Genomic DNA, 16,802 nt, shown 5'->3' on the forward strand with positions numbered 1-16,802 from the left:
ATTTTTCTTTGCTGATTTTTTTCTAAGTCACTAATTTCTATAGCTGAGCTGTCTCTTCTGGCATCCTTTCCTACTGTCAGGCATTGCTGGAGGAGAAGGTAATTACTGTGCTGACTATTTGCAGGGAACCTGCTGAGCAAACCTCCTTTATATTCTGCTTGTGGACATCTCTTGTTTCCATAGCAATGCATTTTCATAGCATTAATCATACCATAGTAGGAATGATGGACTTCAAAGTGGTGTAGATTAAAACAATGATTCTCTATTTCCTCCCCACTTCCCCCTATTAGGTACTGAACCATTCTGAACTCTTATGGATGGCGGGTAAATGGTGGTTGGCACAGTTAAATCCTTTCAGGAACAATGGTTCAAGACAGGGACTTTCAATAGGTTCTATAGTTCTCTAGGGAGCCCTAAAAGGAAGAAGGTGACAATAGTAGGTGTATTTAATGTGCTCATTGCCCATGCTGAGGTTGGCACTGGGCTGTGGATAAAAGGAGGACCCTTCTTAATAAAGATCAATACAGAGCATCTTGTTACCTCAAGAAGGTTTAAAATCACTGAGCCTAAGTACAAAGAATTCCACGCAGTATTACTAATTCTTGAAGATGGGGAATCTCAGAAGTTAAAAGTAGGGGAGGAAGTCACACTGATACATTCTATATCAATTCTCTACTCATTTACTTGAATGTCAGAGACAAGTTGTCTTGGCATATGTGATATATCTAATCCACCTAAAAAACTAAGGAGCTAAGGAGTTGGAGACCTACCAACTCTACCAAATGAAATGTCACACTTCATTAGTGTGTGCTTGATAAATGGGGAATGGGGAAGGGGAAGGGGAATTGGACCTCGAAGGGAAGAAAACAGTATCAGTTTGGAAGGATGCCCTAGCACTGAAGTGCATCCCTGAGAAGCATCACTCACTCTGATTACACTCAGAAGTGAGGAGTGAGAAAATCCAAGGAAACAGAGAGTTCAATTCTTCGAAGATAATAATAATTATGATTTACATAGCTCTTTAAGGTACGCAAAATGTTTTTCATATATTATCTCATTTTATCCTTACAACTTCTCTGTGAGGTAGGTGCTATTAATATCCCCATTTTATGGATGAGAAAACAGAGGCTAAGAAGCTAAATGACTTGCCAAGAGCTAATCAACTAGTGTCTGAAGCAGGATTCAATCTTAGGTCTCCAAGACTGCAGGTCTGGCACTCTATCCTTTATTCAACCTAGATGCCTCGTGGAGTCTTCCCTGGCAAAATGGGTCTTGTTAGAAGTAGAGGTGAAATTTGGCACCTAGGAAGAAGTGAACTGAGCAAGGTAAGAGAAGGGAGTCAATCAAAAAAGTGACTTTGGGACTGGTAAATCTAGGCATTATCAAGGCATTGAAATGGTAATATTCTGTATCTGTTTTTTAAAGTGAATCTAAGTTCTGCAAATCAAAATGAGGACACAACCAAAATGTAGCTCATGTACCGAAGTGGTAGACCCTATTTAAAATGAGAGGTTTCTCTTTATCTCTCCCTTTGTCTCATTCACTCATCCAGTTTCTAAAGGAAGCATTAGAATTTAACTAATTTTGTTTCTGCCTAGAAATTATTTGAGGAACACCAGAATCGAATCCACATTTGAGTCTCCACAACAAAGGCAAAAAGGCTTTGAGTTCCCATGCAAGCATTCAGGCTAACAATATTGACTATAGGACGGGCTTTATTTAACCTAACAACAACTGAGCTCTCTCATCTGAGTTTGGAAACAGCCAACACAATTCTCATCTACAGGCTGGTGGGCCTCTACATTCCCCAGAGATTTTCTTTTTACAGTCCTCCAAGCTTATAATAAGACTCTACCAGGGGGCCCCTCATGAGGAGAAAGGATTTTGGGTTTCTAGGGAGTCAAGCAACTTTCCAATTTAGTGAGATCCACCTTCCTAGAGACTGATACAGTCCTTGGACAGGTTTTCCCTAATGGCAACCTAAATCACAGAATCAGAGCAAGAACAGTCCTCTAGTCTAACTCCTATATTTTTACAAATGAGAAACTGAGATCCAGATAGGAGAAATTATTAGTTTCATGTTAGCAGTAGAGCTGATGTAAAATATCTCTTGACTGCCAAGTCCAATGGGCTTTCTAGTGGGCTGTGCCATGTTCCAATTCTGTTTTTTTTTTTTTGACAAAGCATTTGGGGTTAAGTGACTTCCCCAGGGTCACACAATAAGCATCAAGTGTTTGAGTCTGGGTTTGAACTCTGGTCCTCCTGACTCCAGGGCTGGTGCTCTACCCACTGCACCACCTAGATGCCCCGCCACCCTCCCCCCAATTCCAATTATGAAGAGAGAAGCTTAGATCCTGGTAGAACGAAGAATAAAGTTCTGAAGTCTTACTTAAAAATTTAGACTAAATTTAAGAGAAATTTTATTAAGTGGAGAACCATTGGTAGAGTGGAAAGTATTTCAAGGAAAAGGGACAAGGTTCCAATTCTATTGCTATGAACAGGAAAAGTAAAATCTATTTAAATCCTAAACATGTTAGAGTGAAGGGTCTAGTATCACATAGGCGGATAACATGAGAAAAGTAACTAATTACCATGTCTGGGAGACTGTTTCTTGGAAGGCTTGAGCAAGTCTTGCCCTCTGGTGAAGCAGGAGAACCAGAAGAATGGCCAGAATAGGAAGCAGGTCTTTTTTCTTCTGAGAAATGTATCTCTTGCACATCCTGAGGAAGAACAAAGTTAATGAAGGTATTATCCTTCCCCTAACTTAAAACTTCCAGACAAGAAAGTGTTTGTGTGAGCCTAGGGCTGAATTTTTCCTAAACATCAGTATGCTGGAATTTTGTTCACTAATCCCGATTTCTGCATCAAGGTAGATAGTCAAAGAATATCACTGGATTGAGAGTGGAAAAGGCCTGGTTCAAACCCCTCATTTCACAGATAAGGAAACTGAGACCCAGAGAGGAAAAAGACTTTTCCAAGGTCAAACAGAGAGTATGCACAGGTGGTTGCTATATTCAAATTTGAGCTCCCCTTTGGTTAGGTTAAATACTTGTATCCTTACATCACAGATTCCTGGAATGATTTGATAGATGTTCTGGTTTCCTTTGGAGTCAAGAGGCTGTACAACATTGGCCTCATTTCTGGCATTTTGATTTACAAGATTTGGATTCTGGAAATACAAAAGTAGCATGAATATGAGGGGGAGTTAAAACTCTCCCTTTAGAGCTGACTGCATTGTTTGTGTCTTATGGGGCCTTCAAGAAAAGTCAAAGGAAAAAGATGTTGAACCATTTCTTTTTTTCCCCTGATTTTCTAAACCAAGTATAAATGCAAATTTATTAGTGTGTGTGTGGGGGGGGGGTGTGTGGTGTGTGCATAGAAATTCTTTTTTGTTGGAATGCTAGTACCTTGCAACTTCACTGTAATGCTGTACTTGAGTCCTTGGTACTTATGTTTATGGGACTGAGTCATAGATAAGTGATATCAGTTTATTTCAACAAATATATTAAGCAATTACGATATGCTGGGGTACACAAAGACAAAAATGAAAATTCATGCTCTCAAGGAGTTTAAATTCTACTGATTTAGATGCTTGGAAGCAGCTAGGTTGCACAGTAAATAGAGCGCTGGATCTGGAGTCTGGAAGAGCTAGGTTCCAAACAGATTTCTCTCTGCTCTTAGACACTTAGTGGCAGTGTGGCCCTTGGCAAGTCATTTAATCTATTCTGGCTTCTGATTCCTCATCTATAGAATGGGAATATTGAAAGCACCTATGGCTCAGGGTTGTTGTGAGGATAAAATGAAATGATATTTGTAGAGTACTTTGCAAACCTTGAAGTGCTACATGAATGCTAGCTATTATTATTATTGATGTCAAGGGGAATTGATTAGTAAGTTGTGCTGAGCTCTGTGACTAGATTAGGCATAGTTTAAGTCTAGAGTCTTATATTAACAATTCTGTACTTTATAAATTAGTTTTATTTTACCTTAATTTCTTAACATGTTAGTAAAATCCATTCTGCATCCTACCTCCCACCTCTGTGCCTTTTCATAGACTGAGCCCCATGTCTGGAATACTCTCCTTCCTCATCGCCATCTCTTGGAACTTCTAACTTCACTTACAAATTTCAATTCAAGTGCCACCTCCTAGAGAGGTCTTTTCTGATCCATACAGTAATTACTGTCTCTACTAAAATTATTGTGTCTTTATTTATTTTCAACTACATTGTCTTTCCCCAGTAGAATGTAAGCTTCCTGAGGTCAGAGACTGATTCATTTTGGTTTTGTATCCCCACTCACTGTCTGCAAATAGCAAACACAGTAAATAATTGTTGAATTGGACTGCAAAACCCTTGGAAAAAATTCAGTCTCTGTCTTGGTACACTAAGAGGAAATAAGGTGGGTACCCATATTTAGTCTAGGAGAATCTGAAGGGCATTAGACTACCCTGGTGGCCAGGCACATAAAAGGTAGTAAAGAAAAATCAAAGTCTTGGGGTATTGGCCAGTCAAGGTCCAATATGCAAAGAATAGAAAAAGAAGAAAACTCCCAGACTGGGGGCAGATAGGGCTGTTTCCTTGTCCTGTCACGGACTTACATTAGTTAATGAAGACCATATTAAGTGAATCAAAAAGTTGTTCAATTGAAGTGACTAGGTACAAATACAAAAAGCAAGTGAAGTTTTCGATGTTGTTGTTGTTGTTGTTGTTTTTTTACCAAAACAACTCTAAACTTAGCTACTAAGAAGGAAGCTACTGTGTATAACAGTGAGAGAAAATTCAATGGCTCCAGCTAACTACTAAAAATATTGTATTTTAAGACTTGTCATTCCCCCTCCCACAGTAATGAAAACGTAATTATCTGTGTGTAATCTAGCTCTCCTGGCAAATAGGGAAGTATTTCTCCTTATCAGCAATAGAAAAAATACAGGGCCCGATACTTATAGAAGAAGAAGGAGAAGAAGAAGAAGAAGAAGAAGAAGAAGAAGAAGAAGAAGAAGAAGAAGAAGAAGAAGAAGAAGAAGAAGAAGAAGAAGAAGAAGAAGAAGAAGGAGGAGGAGGAGGAGGAGGAGGAGGAGGAGGAGGAGGAGGAGGAGGAGGAAGCTCTGTTGATTACTTCTGAAAGAAGGTCAGACTTAGATGGCCTACTGCATTATTAGTAAAGGAATGTCACTTTTACATTCTGATGGGTGACTTTCAGATTCAGGCAGGATGATGATATGAAGGAGACCCAGTCTTCAATTGTTCTCCTGTTGATGGAAATTAAAGTTTCAATAGTGAACAATAGTGGTTGGATTTATTTTGAGCCAAAATTCTGCTATTTGAAGTTATAAAAGCCCAAGGAACATTAGCAGGGAAATAAGGTTCCATTCTTCAATAGGTACCTGGCCCCAGAACTCCCCCCATACTCATCCACCCCAATTTCAAAGATGAATCCTTATGATGCCTCTATGAGGAAAGTGGGTAGGAATGAGGAGGAAAGTAGCAAATAATTGTAATAATGATATAGTTTTTAATGCCTGTCTTACACACCAATTTCTTCTGTGCTTTTGAGCATGTACCTAACCTGCCTGTGCTTTTGTATAAACTACCCAAATTCTGTCTCACTTGACATAAGATGGTATTCTCAAAAAGGTTCGTTAAATTTCTATAAATTGTATCTTATTTTCAGTTTGCTCCCATGAAAACTTCAGAGAAGTCTTATTTTCTCATTGATCATAACCAAATTGTTTGTGGTGCCTAATGCTTTAAAGTGCTCTTTCTGTCTCCACAAGTTATCTATTTCTTGCTCTGTTTCCCAACTTTTTTGTCAATTTGCTAATAATCAGCAAGTAATGTATTCAGCATGCTTGCTGAAAGAAATCTTTTGCATCAAGTGGTAGATCCTTCTGAGAGGAGAATCATTAACCCTTAATTTATATCTTTTTGTGTTGGAATATCCAGTTTTCTTAAAGCAAGAGCCATCAGGATTTCTTTACAAATAGTAGACTCTATTAAGATGATATTCAAGTCAACAAAAAAAAAATTCAAGTGTATGCTATATTTGGGTTTGTTACCTGCTGTATTGGTCTCAGATTAAGTTGAAAAGGAAGAGTAGAGAAATTATAGAAGAGAAATCTTTTTTCCTTCTGCCACTCACCAGTCTTTGCCAATGAGAAAGTAAGCCCTTTTAGGGGTTATAATGGACATCACTTCATCAGGTAAGCATTTAAACATCTTTTGGACTAATGCCATTTTCTCATGGTTACTGATGCCAACTTCTATATTGGAAATCCTGTTGAGTGATAATAACAGTAGTGATTTAGCTGGTGCCCTAATATTTGCAAAGCTCCCCAAATGATCTCATTGGTCCTCAGGACAATCCTATACAGTACCATAGATGTTATCCCCATTTTATATATCAGGGAATTGAGGCTGGAAAAAGTTTAGTGACTTTCTTGGCATAAGGCAGCTAGTCTGAGGTAATATTCTAATCTAGGTCTTCCTGACTTCTAAATCCAGCACTCTACCATAACTCTATGACATGTCCTATTAAACTCATGTAAACAAAAAAACTGGGGAGAAAATGTGTATAATTTTATGCAGGGAATTGAAAAGTATGAGATATCTATTGGATTCAAATGAAAATTAAAGTTTCTAATAGGATACCCATTCCACTTGTGAGAATATTTCAATGGTGATTCGGTTCTTGCTTGTTGTTGAGTCGTTTCAGTTGTGACCCCATTTGGGGTTTTCTTGATAAAGATATTGGAGTGGCTTGCCATTTCCTTCTCCAGCTCATTTTGCAGATGAGGAAACTGAGGCAAACAGGGTTAAGTGATTTGCCCAGGGTCACACAGTTAGTGAGTGTCTAAGGCCAGATTTGAACTTAGGAAAATGTGTGTTCCTCATTCCAAGCCCAGCACTCTATCTGCTGTGCTCCCTAGCTGCCTGATGATTTAGTAGTCTTAGAAACTAAATTTGGTACTGGTTCAGACTTGTTCACTAAGTGATCAAAAATTATTTCTTAGGCTTATAATGTAGTGGTTGCATTAATATTTAGATTTGGTTCAGGCGAGGCTGAGAAAAGTATTGTGATTTGTATTAGTTTGGGCTTCATTTTGGCTTCGTTCACGTTCCCAGTTTCCTATTAATGAATCTTAAGTCTTTTCTTTGCTATCTCCTGAGCAATTTGTTAATATGAGAAGTGATGATGTAACCTAATGTGTTTTCCTAATGACTCACTTAAGCAACAAAGTTCTGCATAGATTAAACGATCCTTTCACCTTCCTTTTGTAGTATAGGTAAATGTTATCTAGTCAGGAGGAAATACACACACACATTCATACACACACATACACACACTCACAAGTAATTTCTAAGACTGAAAAAACACGGTCTCTCTTTGTTGAACTCTTGTTACTTGGAGTTTTAACAACTAAACTATATGGACTGTGCAATAAAACCCTGTGTGTCTTTTTCAAAATGTTCACTCTTAGCTGTTTTCCAGTGACAAGTCACTTTCTGCTTGAAGCCCTTGGCTTGACTCCCTAGATCAATGATTTAAATTCACTATTTATATGAAGCCACTTTGATTTTTCAGGATCTGAAGTTGATAAAAATTATACTCACTGATCAACTTCAATGGAACCCCTGCAGTGATGGTCTTTAAAATAGTGAAGACTATAGCAATTTTCCTCATTTTTTGACAGGATGAAATACCGACTTTTCCAGGAGGTCTGCACAATAAACAAAGATTTTTGCATTTTTGTGAGATGTTGGGAGAGCAGAAGAAAAATTGCTCAGGAAGGCAGTGGGAGGATTCCTAATTGTACTGAATACCATACCTGTGAGGAGAAAAGCTGAGGAGGTGGTGATTTAATAAAGTAGGCTTGTCTGCAGACTTCATTTTCATAATAAAATGGCATTTGTTTGCCTGATACAAATAATAAAAATGAATAGAATTATTACTCAATTTATTCCCGGTCAATCTATGAAAAGAGCTTGCTCAGTTGGAAAACATTACTGTTTAACTCATAAAAGGTCTGCAAGTGACTTAGTTATGGAAAGAAATGCCTCCCAACCCCCCCCCCCAAATATCAACAACAATGATAACAAAACAACTACCCCTAAACAACAAACTCACAATAACTCAGGGGGCAGAAAATCCAGGTATGAGATTGGCAGTAATAGATTGGTATTATTCTGACTGCTGAAAGTCTCTTATTTGCTTTTTTTCCTTTGCATTTCTGACTCACTTTTGTTGGCTCTCCAGACATAAGCAAGGCTTTATTCTTGTTTCTGTTATATTATTAGCCACTGAAGCACAAGCTTAATCTGTTCTTCTTTGCCTACTGTCTTAAAAAAACCACCAATAACAATAACCACCTTCCACTTCACCCCACCCTCCAAAAAACCCCAATCAAACTCAACCACCACCTGCCTTTTAAGACTGGAAAGTAGAATCTTTTCAAGTTTGAAATGAAAAGGAATTGATTTCTTTTGTACATGCTGGCTGTGGGTTTTGCTGAGTTTTCTTTTTTGTTTTATTTTTCAATTTGAAAAAAAAAATCTTCATTAAAGAACTGAACTCTCTTTTATTAAATGAAGCTCCCAGAACAAAGCAAATAACAACTGTTAAGGTTCCTGGCCCCCCCCCCAATAGACAAGTCTGGGTTCCCATGAAAAAAAATTCAGGAAGGGCTTTGTCACTCTTGACCATTTACTTACAAAAATGAATAACTCTGCACTCAGCATCTCAGTTCTTATCATGAGGTTGGGCTACTTTGGTGGTATTTACACGAAAGAGAAAGTAACCTCCTCTTGAAGGAACTGTCTCCCATGTTCCAGATCTAGTTTTCCTTACCACTTTTGGATATTCTCTGTTACTGAATAATGAATCCTCAATAAATTTACTAACTGGCTCTCAGCAAAAAGGTTTCTCTTGCAAATGTAGAGGGCTTTGCCAAAGTGAAAAATGGACTTCTCTAACAACCTCCTAATTGGTTTTCATCACTCCATTCTTTTCATTCATTTTTCACATCAGAGTCAGATTAATCTTCCTTATGCACAGATATGATCACTTAATGCCTTTGTTCAAAACTCTCCCCACTCTCTACTGGATAAAGTCCAAACTCTTTTGGTTGGCCTTCCTCAATATGGTGCCTTCCTCCTTTCTTCTCCATTCTCTCCACATATGCTATGTTTCAGTTGACTTGTATTACTGGCTATCACTTGAACATGTCTAAAATGTTTACCTCTGCCTTTCCTCAAACTGTGTTTGGAAAGACCTTTCTATCCCCTACGTGATAATCTCCACCTGTTGAAATCCCACCCATTTTTCAAGACCAAGCTTAAATATCATAAGCACCAGGAAGTCTCTTTCTATTATTTCCTCTTCTCTTAGATAGAAATGGTTCCTGTCATATCATTTAATTTACTGGAACTGGTTTGTACTCTCATTCTATTATAACTGTTATTACAGATATAGGAGTTGTCATCCCCAACAATGCTCTGGGCATAGCAGTTATAAGATTATTAAGACAATCAGTCAGTCAATAGGCATCATTATTAAGTATGTGTCAGGCACTGTGCTAAATGCTGGGGATACAAAGAATGGCAGAAGACAGCTGCTGCCCTTGAGGAACTCACAATCGAATTGGGCAGACAACATGCAGATGTAGATAAACAGGAAATAATCAATAGAGGAAAGGCACTAGAATTAACAGGGAATGGGAAGAGCATCCTATAGATGACTGTTGTTCAATCATTCAATCATATTTGATTCTTCATGAGTGGATCAGACGGTCTATGGGGTTTTCTTGGCAAGGATACTGGAGATATTTGCTATTTCCTTCTCCAGTGGAATAAGGCAAAGAGAGGTTAAATGATTTGCCTGGGGCCACACAGCTAGTTAAGTATCTGAAGCCATTCTATCCTATGAAAGAATCCTTTGCTTACTCCAACCTCAACCCTTATACTTTACTTGATATATCCTTGAGCCATATAGACATGAGGAGTGTGGTTAGTGAAGTCAGTGCTACCCTCACTGTAAAACCTGATACTCTAGATGACCTCTAAGATCCCTTCCAGCTCTACAGGGAGAATCTGATGATCCTATATTGATAATAGGCAGTTTCTCTGGTTTAGGGATAGCATCAATTTGATAAAAGTTTTCTTTGGCCTTTACTTTGCTTTATCTATTTAGAAATGAAAATTCCATTTTATTCTACAACCATCAAATGGGAAAAAATGGCCCAAGAAATCTATTCTAGGATGAAGATACAGGTCCAATTCAACTCAACAAGTATTTATTAAGTTCCTACTGTATGCCAGGCATCTTTAGTAATCACTGGAGATATAAAAATAAAACAAACAATCCCTGCCCTAGAGGAGCTTACATTCTAACAGTCCACCTTACGAGGAAGGAAAGGAAATCAGCTTAAACCAGTGGCTGCTTCCCACTGGAGGAGAATCAGCCATAAGAATGCTTCCTGTTGGTAAAACCAAAGCTGGATTCCTTTTAATTAAATTGATTAGAAGATTTCAGGTGATATAAAATATCTTTTTTTTTTCTTTCTAAGATAGCATCAATTTGTTACCTGAATAAACTTGAGGTTTGGAAGCCATTGCAGATGCCTCCTCCCACCTATTAAAAAAAAAAAAGGCCTGATTTATTTAGTCCCTGAGCAATTAACAGTTCACTGCACTGATTAGCCAGATAATAAATAGTATAGTGGTGTGATGAAGAGGCCAATGATCAGCTATTACAGGAATGTTGGACAAATAGGGCGTGAGTTAAGTCATGGGAAAAATTGGGTTTTTTCTTTTTGCCCTAAGACAGATCAATAGCAACCGTAACCAGGAAACATCCAAGTAGCTGAACACTGATTGGTAAAGACAGTGGTATTCTGCAGGTATGCACAAGATTATTACCAGAGCTGTTCTCTGCAGGACACATTCTCTGTTACTGATTTTTAAATGTTTTTTGGGCTCTTGCCTGGAAGGATCTGCAATACTGAAAGTTGAAATGAAACAGGGGAGAGCTTCAGATCCAATAATATTCAGCAAATTTATTTAAGCACCTACTGTGTGCCCCAGTAGTGTGCTTGGCCCTGGAAAAGATACAACATTTAGAGAAGACACAGTCCCTACCTCCATGGAGCTGAGCACTTAAGGGCATTAATGTAAAATAAATTGAAATCGAACATTGTAGAATTGCATAGCCTCAAAGAGATTTGAAAAAATACCTCCTTTGCAAGGGGGAGGGAAGGGGAAGAGGTCCATAAATGTGGAACACTGCATATAATTTAGGGCTTTTTTGATGAGTTGATTAGTTTTATTATTTTTTCTTCCTCTCTTTCTTCCTTTTTTTTTCTTCAAAAATATTACTTGTTACAGGGGACTTCATTTGCAGGGAGGAACGGTATTTGCCAAACTATTTTAGGAGAATCAGTCAATAAGCATTTATTAAGCATCTATTGGCACTTAGAGAAATTAAGGAGAAATGAAAAGAAAAGATATCAATAACAATTTATCTTTAAATCTAATTCACAGAGTATAAAGGGGTAGCTAGGTGGTGCAGTAGATAGAGCACTGGCCCTGGAGTCAGGAGGGCCTAAGTTCAAATCCACCCTCAGATACTTACTAGCTATGTGACGCTGGGCAAGACATTTTACCCTGTTTGCCTCAGTTTCCTCATCTGAAAAATGAGCTGGACAAGGAAATGACAAACTACTCCAATATCATTGCCAAGAAAACCCCAAAATAGAGCCACAGAGAGTTGGACACAACTAAAATGATTCAACAAACAACAACAAAGTATAGAATTGTTGGGTTACAAACTGCAGGATTTTAAACTTGAGCTATTCTTAATCTGTCCATAGAAGTCAGCACAGCTTCTGGAGTTAATTCACTGCACTCCTATTGACATCAACAGAATGTCAATTCCAAGAACAGTTTAATTTTAGGTTTTATATCCATATCTCCTGGCATAATGCTTTGTACACTTCAGGAATTAATAAATGTTTATTAATTTGAATTTAATTATAGTCTGGCAGAGGGATAGATAAGACACAGAGGTAGCTATAATACATTATATTAGGTCATTTCACTTACCATCTATAAAATGTGGAATTTGGATTAGATGTACTCCAAAGGCCCTCCAAGGTCTAGATCTGTAATGGCAAAGATAAGTAAATCAGAGAGCTGCAAAATGAAAGTGTTTTATGAGGTTTAAAAGGCGGACAGTTTTTTATTAGCTGCAGAATCAAGCCTTATGAAGGAAGTGGTTCTGTGCCAGACTTTAAAGGATGGTTAGAAATTTACAAAACAATGAAATATAAAGTAGTTTGTGGGGAGAGTTGAGGCACTAGCAGCTGGTGAGGATCAGAACAGGCAGTGGATAGAGACACTTGATACTTACTAGCTGTGTGATCCTGGGCAAGTCACTTAACCTCGATTGCCTTTGGGGAGGGGGGACTACAGACTTCAAGCAGAAAGTGGCGCTTAAGCTGTGTCTGAAAGGAAGAACAAGGTCCTATGAGGCAGAAATAAGGAAGGAATATATTCCAGGCATGTGCCAAGTAGCATCAACAGCGGTAACAAGAAATTAAGTCGACCTCAAATGGATTTTGTAATTCAGAATGTGAAAATAATACAAAAAGTAACTAAGACAGATTCAGTGGAGTGGGAGAGAGAGTTACTGTGCCAGCTTAGAAGACAGAATACGAGAGCTAGAAGGACCTGGGATTTAGTCCTAAGCTTTCTTTTTCCAAGTAAGGGATTTGAGGTCCCATGCTCTATTCTGCTCTACCTGAGAGAGGCCTCACTGAAGTTCCTTCCTCACAAGTAGCACTGGGATTGTCCTTCATCTCCCTAGGTTGGGGGACAGGGGAAAGCTTGTGGAAGGAGAGAGGCTAGTCTGCCTGGAAAGGATAGAGAAAAGGGAAAGGGGACAGGGTGTGAGGCACAAATAGTATAAAGCAGATTGAAGATTTATGGGATGACACGAGAGACAGAGGAAGTCAATAAATTGAAGTCCTCCATATAGTGGCTTTCTGTTCCCCATTCCTCAGCCAGCATCTGAGACCATGGTCTCACTGTGCTCTGCTGTAAAAATAACACATGTATTAGATAGCTTCCCAAATGGGGAAAAGTCCCAGTGGCCCCATTCTAGTTATGAATCTGGGTAAGGTCTAGCCAAGTTATTGAGGACCTTGAATGACTGGCAAAGGAGTTGAAATTCTACTCAGCAGATAGTAGGGAGCCACTGAAAATCTCTGAGCAGTGACATGACCAGATTTGTGTATAAGAAAGATTAGTCTGATGGGACTATGAGGGGACGGGAGTGGAGAATAGAGGCAGGAAGAATTGTTAAACAGACAGTAATAAAGGTATGATGAAGGTATGTATTTGACAGAGCTAGTGAGGCAAGAGAGGACGTAGCTGAGGCGGAACTGTTAGTCTTTGGTAACTTCTTGGTATAAGAGATGAGGGAGAAGAAATAGTCAAAGATACTCTCAAGGTTTCAAGCATGGAAGACTGGTGGTGCTAGTGGAAAAAAGGTCAGTCAGAAGAACCTCTGGCTGTGGTATGGACCCCTCAATGGTCTGACTGCATCAGGGCAGTGGCTACTGAACAGGACCACTGCTCCCTACCTTTACCTTCTGATTTATGTGGGACACAGTAAATCCAATCAGAATTCCTTATTTTGTTCAAGGTACCACCATCTTTGGTGGCAGCTAGGTGAAGCAACGAATAGAGCACTAGACCTGGAGTCAGGAAGACCTGGGTTCAAGTCTAGTCTTAGACACTTACTAGCTATGTGACCCTGGCTAAGTCACTTGCTCAGTTTTTTTTAATCTGTAAAATGGGAATAATAATAATAATAATGATAATAATAACACCTGTCGCCCAGAGATGTGAGGATCAAATGAGTTAATGTTTGCAAAATGTTTTGCGAATCTTAAAACACTATATAAATGCTAACAATTATTATTCTTCCAATTACTCAGGATTGAAATCTTAGTGCCTCCTTTAATTTTTTAAGCTAACTCTCCTTTAGCCTACACAATCCAATCAGTAGCCAATGCTTGTACCTCTTAATCTCCAGAACATCTCTTGCATTCATCCCATCCCTCCCCTAATATCCACTGCTCAAGTACAGGGCCTCATCATCTATCATCCAAACTATTTCAATAGTTTCCTAACTGGCCTCCTTGCCTCAAGGCTCTCCCCACTGGAATCCATTCTCTACAAAGCTGCCAAATTGATCTTAAAGTTTCAGGTTTGACCATATCATCCCCCTAATTCAATTACTACAGTGACTTTCCATTGACTCTAGTACTAAATATGTATCTTATCCTTTCAAAAGATGTATTACTTGAGTGAGTTTTATAATGTAAATGATTATTAACATAGCACTACATAATTTATAAATAGGGGGATTTGTTCTAGGTGGCACAGTGGATAGGGCACTGGACCTGGAATCTGGAAAGCCTGAGTTGAAATCCAGCCTCAGACACTTATTAGCTACATGACCCTGGACAAGTCATTTAACGCTGTCAACCCCAGTTTCCTCTTCTATAAAGTGAGGACAATAATAGTACCTTTATCCCAGGGTTGTTGTGAGGCTAAAATGAAATAAAATTTGTAAAAGACTTTGAAAAACTTAAAGTGCTAGCTAAATGCTCGCTATTATGGTACTGGAGCCGGTATGCTCATTTTTTTTTTTTACTGATGGGATTCATAATTTAAAAAGTTTGGAGACTACTGGTCTTGATATCCATATTTCTATGCCTTTTTAGGAATGAAGAACAGAAACTTTTCAAATGTTCCCCTTACATTTCCTTTCAGTGACAACACGCTGAGCGTCCCCCAAACACACACACATGTCACCCCCTCAAGACCCACATCAATAACTTTACATTTAGTTTTTCTAAATCTCATTCAAGTTATATCCCATCCATAATTATCTTCTGATTTATTTATTATTAATCATTATTTATCCACTAAGGAGTTACTTGAAAGTGTTCTCAAGGGGATTGGTTTCCTGATGACTTTAGAGTCTAAGCTATTGAAGACAGAAAAAACACAGAATCGTCGAATTGAAGAATATGACAACACCTCAAAGACCATGTAGTACAACCTATATCTGATCAGGAATCCCTTCCACAACATGCCTGAAAATTGGTCATGTAGCTTTTATCTGAAGACTCTTAGTGAGGGGGAAGGTGCTATCTTCCAGGACATCCTATTCCATTTCTGAATAGCTCTAATTGCAAGCTTGCCCTTAGTAGGCATTTCATTTTTTCCTTCCATCAAGTTGAAACCTGCATTTCTGGAACTTCTGCCCCTTTCTCTTGTCCTCAGTGGTCAGGCAAATCAAGTCTAATCTCCTTTCCACCCAAGGGCTCTTCAAGATCTTTGAAGCCAGTTATCTAGTTCCCTTATGCCCAAAGCTCCAGCTATCCCACCCCTAAATTTCAGACAGCTGCTATTTGACCCAGGAGTCTCCACATGAATATTATGTTGAGAAATCAAGCTAACTAGCCACACTAAGATAATACTCACCGGAAGCTGGGCTGCTGTTGCAGATGTTCTTGGGAAATTCCACTTGACTCCAGATCTCCAGAACTCACTCTTCAGGGTCCTTCTTACTTCTGCTATGTAGCTCAGGCAATGAAGCGATGATTAAATACAATCTCTGTCTGCAGTCTGAGTCAGTAGGAATTTCCCAAGCCAGTACCTTCCTGTGGGCTTAATCTGACCCCAAGAGTGAGTGGAAAATGAGATTAAATCAAGGCAATTCACCCCTGTATTGGCTTGGCAGGTGACTGAAGAGTGTCCTATAAACTTCTGGATACAAAAAGAAAGTTGTCACCCGCAGTCTCTTTTTTTTTCTTTTCTTCTTTGAATAAAATCTGATTACGAACCCGATCTTGACTGGGACTGCTCTGGTGGAGTTTTCTTTGTTTCATTTAATAGTTCTCACCCAAGTGACTCAATCAAAGGACTTTTAACTCTTTCCATGCTCCACTGGAGAAGGTAGTGAGGACTGCCAGTTGGAAGGTAGAAAAAGTCCTAGAGAGATTGTGTTCTGTACACACCCATACCCACATATCCCTCTAGTGGTTTTCAGGAAGTTTTGTTTATTAATGCACAATGGGATTATTTTCATCAGGGTCAAAAGGTAGCAGAGATAAGAATGATTTCCTACAACATTTCCCAGTAATCCCTGAAAGGCACACAAACAACAGAAAAGGTCAGCTTTGTAAAAGTTCAGTAATTTAGGTATCTCTGGAGTATCTGAAAAGCGTTTATTTAGATGAGAGATGTTAAAGTAATCTGAACAGTGGGTTAGATTTGATCTCTGTAGGGAGGTGCATTGAAATGGTACATTCCTGTCTCATCCCCCCAAATTTAATCTTTTGTATAAAAGACAGCCTGGTGTTATGGAAAGAGCACTGAACTTGGAATCAGACCTGAGTTTTCTAGTCCAACCCCCTCATTCTATAGGTGAGCAAACTTAGACTTTTAGATTGAAATTGACTGGTGCCACCTCTATCCCTTTGCCCCGGCTGTGCCCCATGCTTAGAGCACACTCTCACCTTGCCTCTGAGATTCCTTGGTTTCCTGCAAGGTTCAGCTTGTGTCCTTTTTCTACATGAGGACTTTCCTAATCCTCTCCTCTCCCTAGGTGTTAGTGCCTTCCCCCAACAAAATTAATTTATTTTCCTTTGAATGTATTTTGCCTTTACTTACCTGTGAACGTGTTTCCACTGCATTGACTGTAAATTCCTGGAGGGTAAAGACTGTTTTGTT

The 16,802-nt window shown here is 38.8% G+C and overlaps 1 protein-coding gene across 6 annotated transcripts in view; it reads right to left on the reverse strand.

The window, feature by feature from the left end:
- Positions 1-16,083, reverse strand: part of PLEKHS1 (pleckstrin homology domain containing S1) — a 28,272-nt gene extending 12,189 nt beyond the window's left edge. For 2 of the 6 annotated variants that reach the window (XM_020988091.2, XM_020988088.2), the window contains exons 1-10: positions 15,552-16,081; positions 12,403-12,496; positions 12,096-12,154; positions 10,580-10,626; positions 7,826-7,914; positions 7,611-7,717; positions 6,139-6,273; positions 5,179-5,248; positions 3,062-3,169; positions 2,592-2,720 (exon numbers count right to left, since the gene is read on the reverse strand). In XM_020988091.2, the coding sequence (XP_020843750.1) occupies positions 2,592-2,720; positions 3,062-3,169; positions 5,179-5,248; positions 6,139-6,273; positions 7,611-7,717; positions 7,826-7,914; positions 10,580-10,607 (666 nt within the window). In that variant the 5' untranslated portion in view covers positions 10,608-10,626; positions 12,096-12,154; positions 12,403-12,496; positions 15,552-16,081. Of the gene's footprint in view, positions 1-2,591; positions 2,721-3,061; positions 3,170-5,178; positions 5,249-6,138; positions 6,274-7,610; positions 7,718-7,825; positions 7,915-10,579; positions 10,627-12,095; positions 12,155-12,402; positions 12,497-15,551 lie in introns of all 6 variants that reach the window. The other 4 variants (XM_020988093.2, XM_020988092.2, XM_020988090.2 and 1 more) reach the window with 4 other exon arrangements.
- Between the last annotated feature and the right edge of the window lie 719 nt (positions 16,084-16,802).

The sequence above is a fragment of the Phascolarctos cinereus genome, unplaced genomic scaffold (genome assembly GCF_003287225.1).
Source record: "Phascolarctos cinereus isolate Bilbo 61053 unplaced genomic scaffold, phaCin_HiC Scaffold_3;HRSCAF=262, whole genome shotgun sequence".
NCBI lineage: Eukaryota > Metazoa > Chordata > Mammalia > Diprotodontia > Phascolarctidae > Phascolarctos > Phascolarctos cinereus.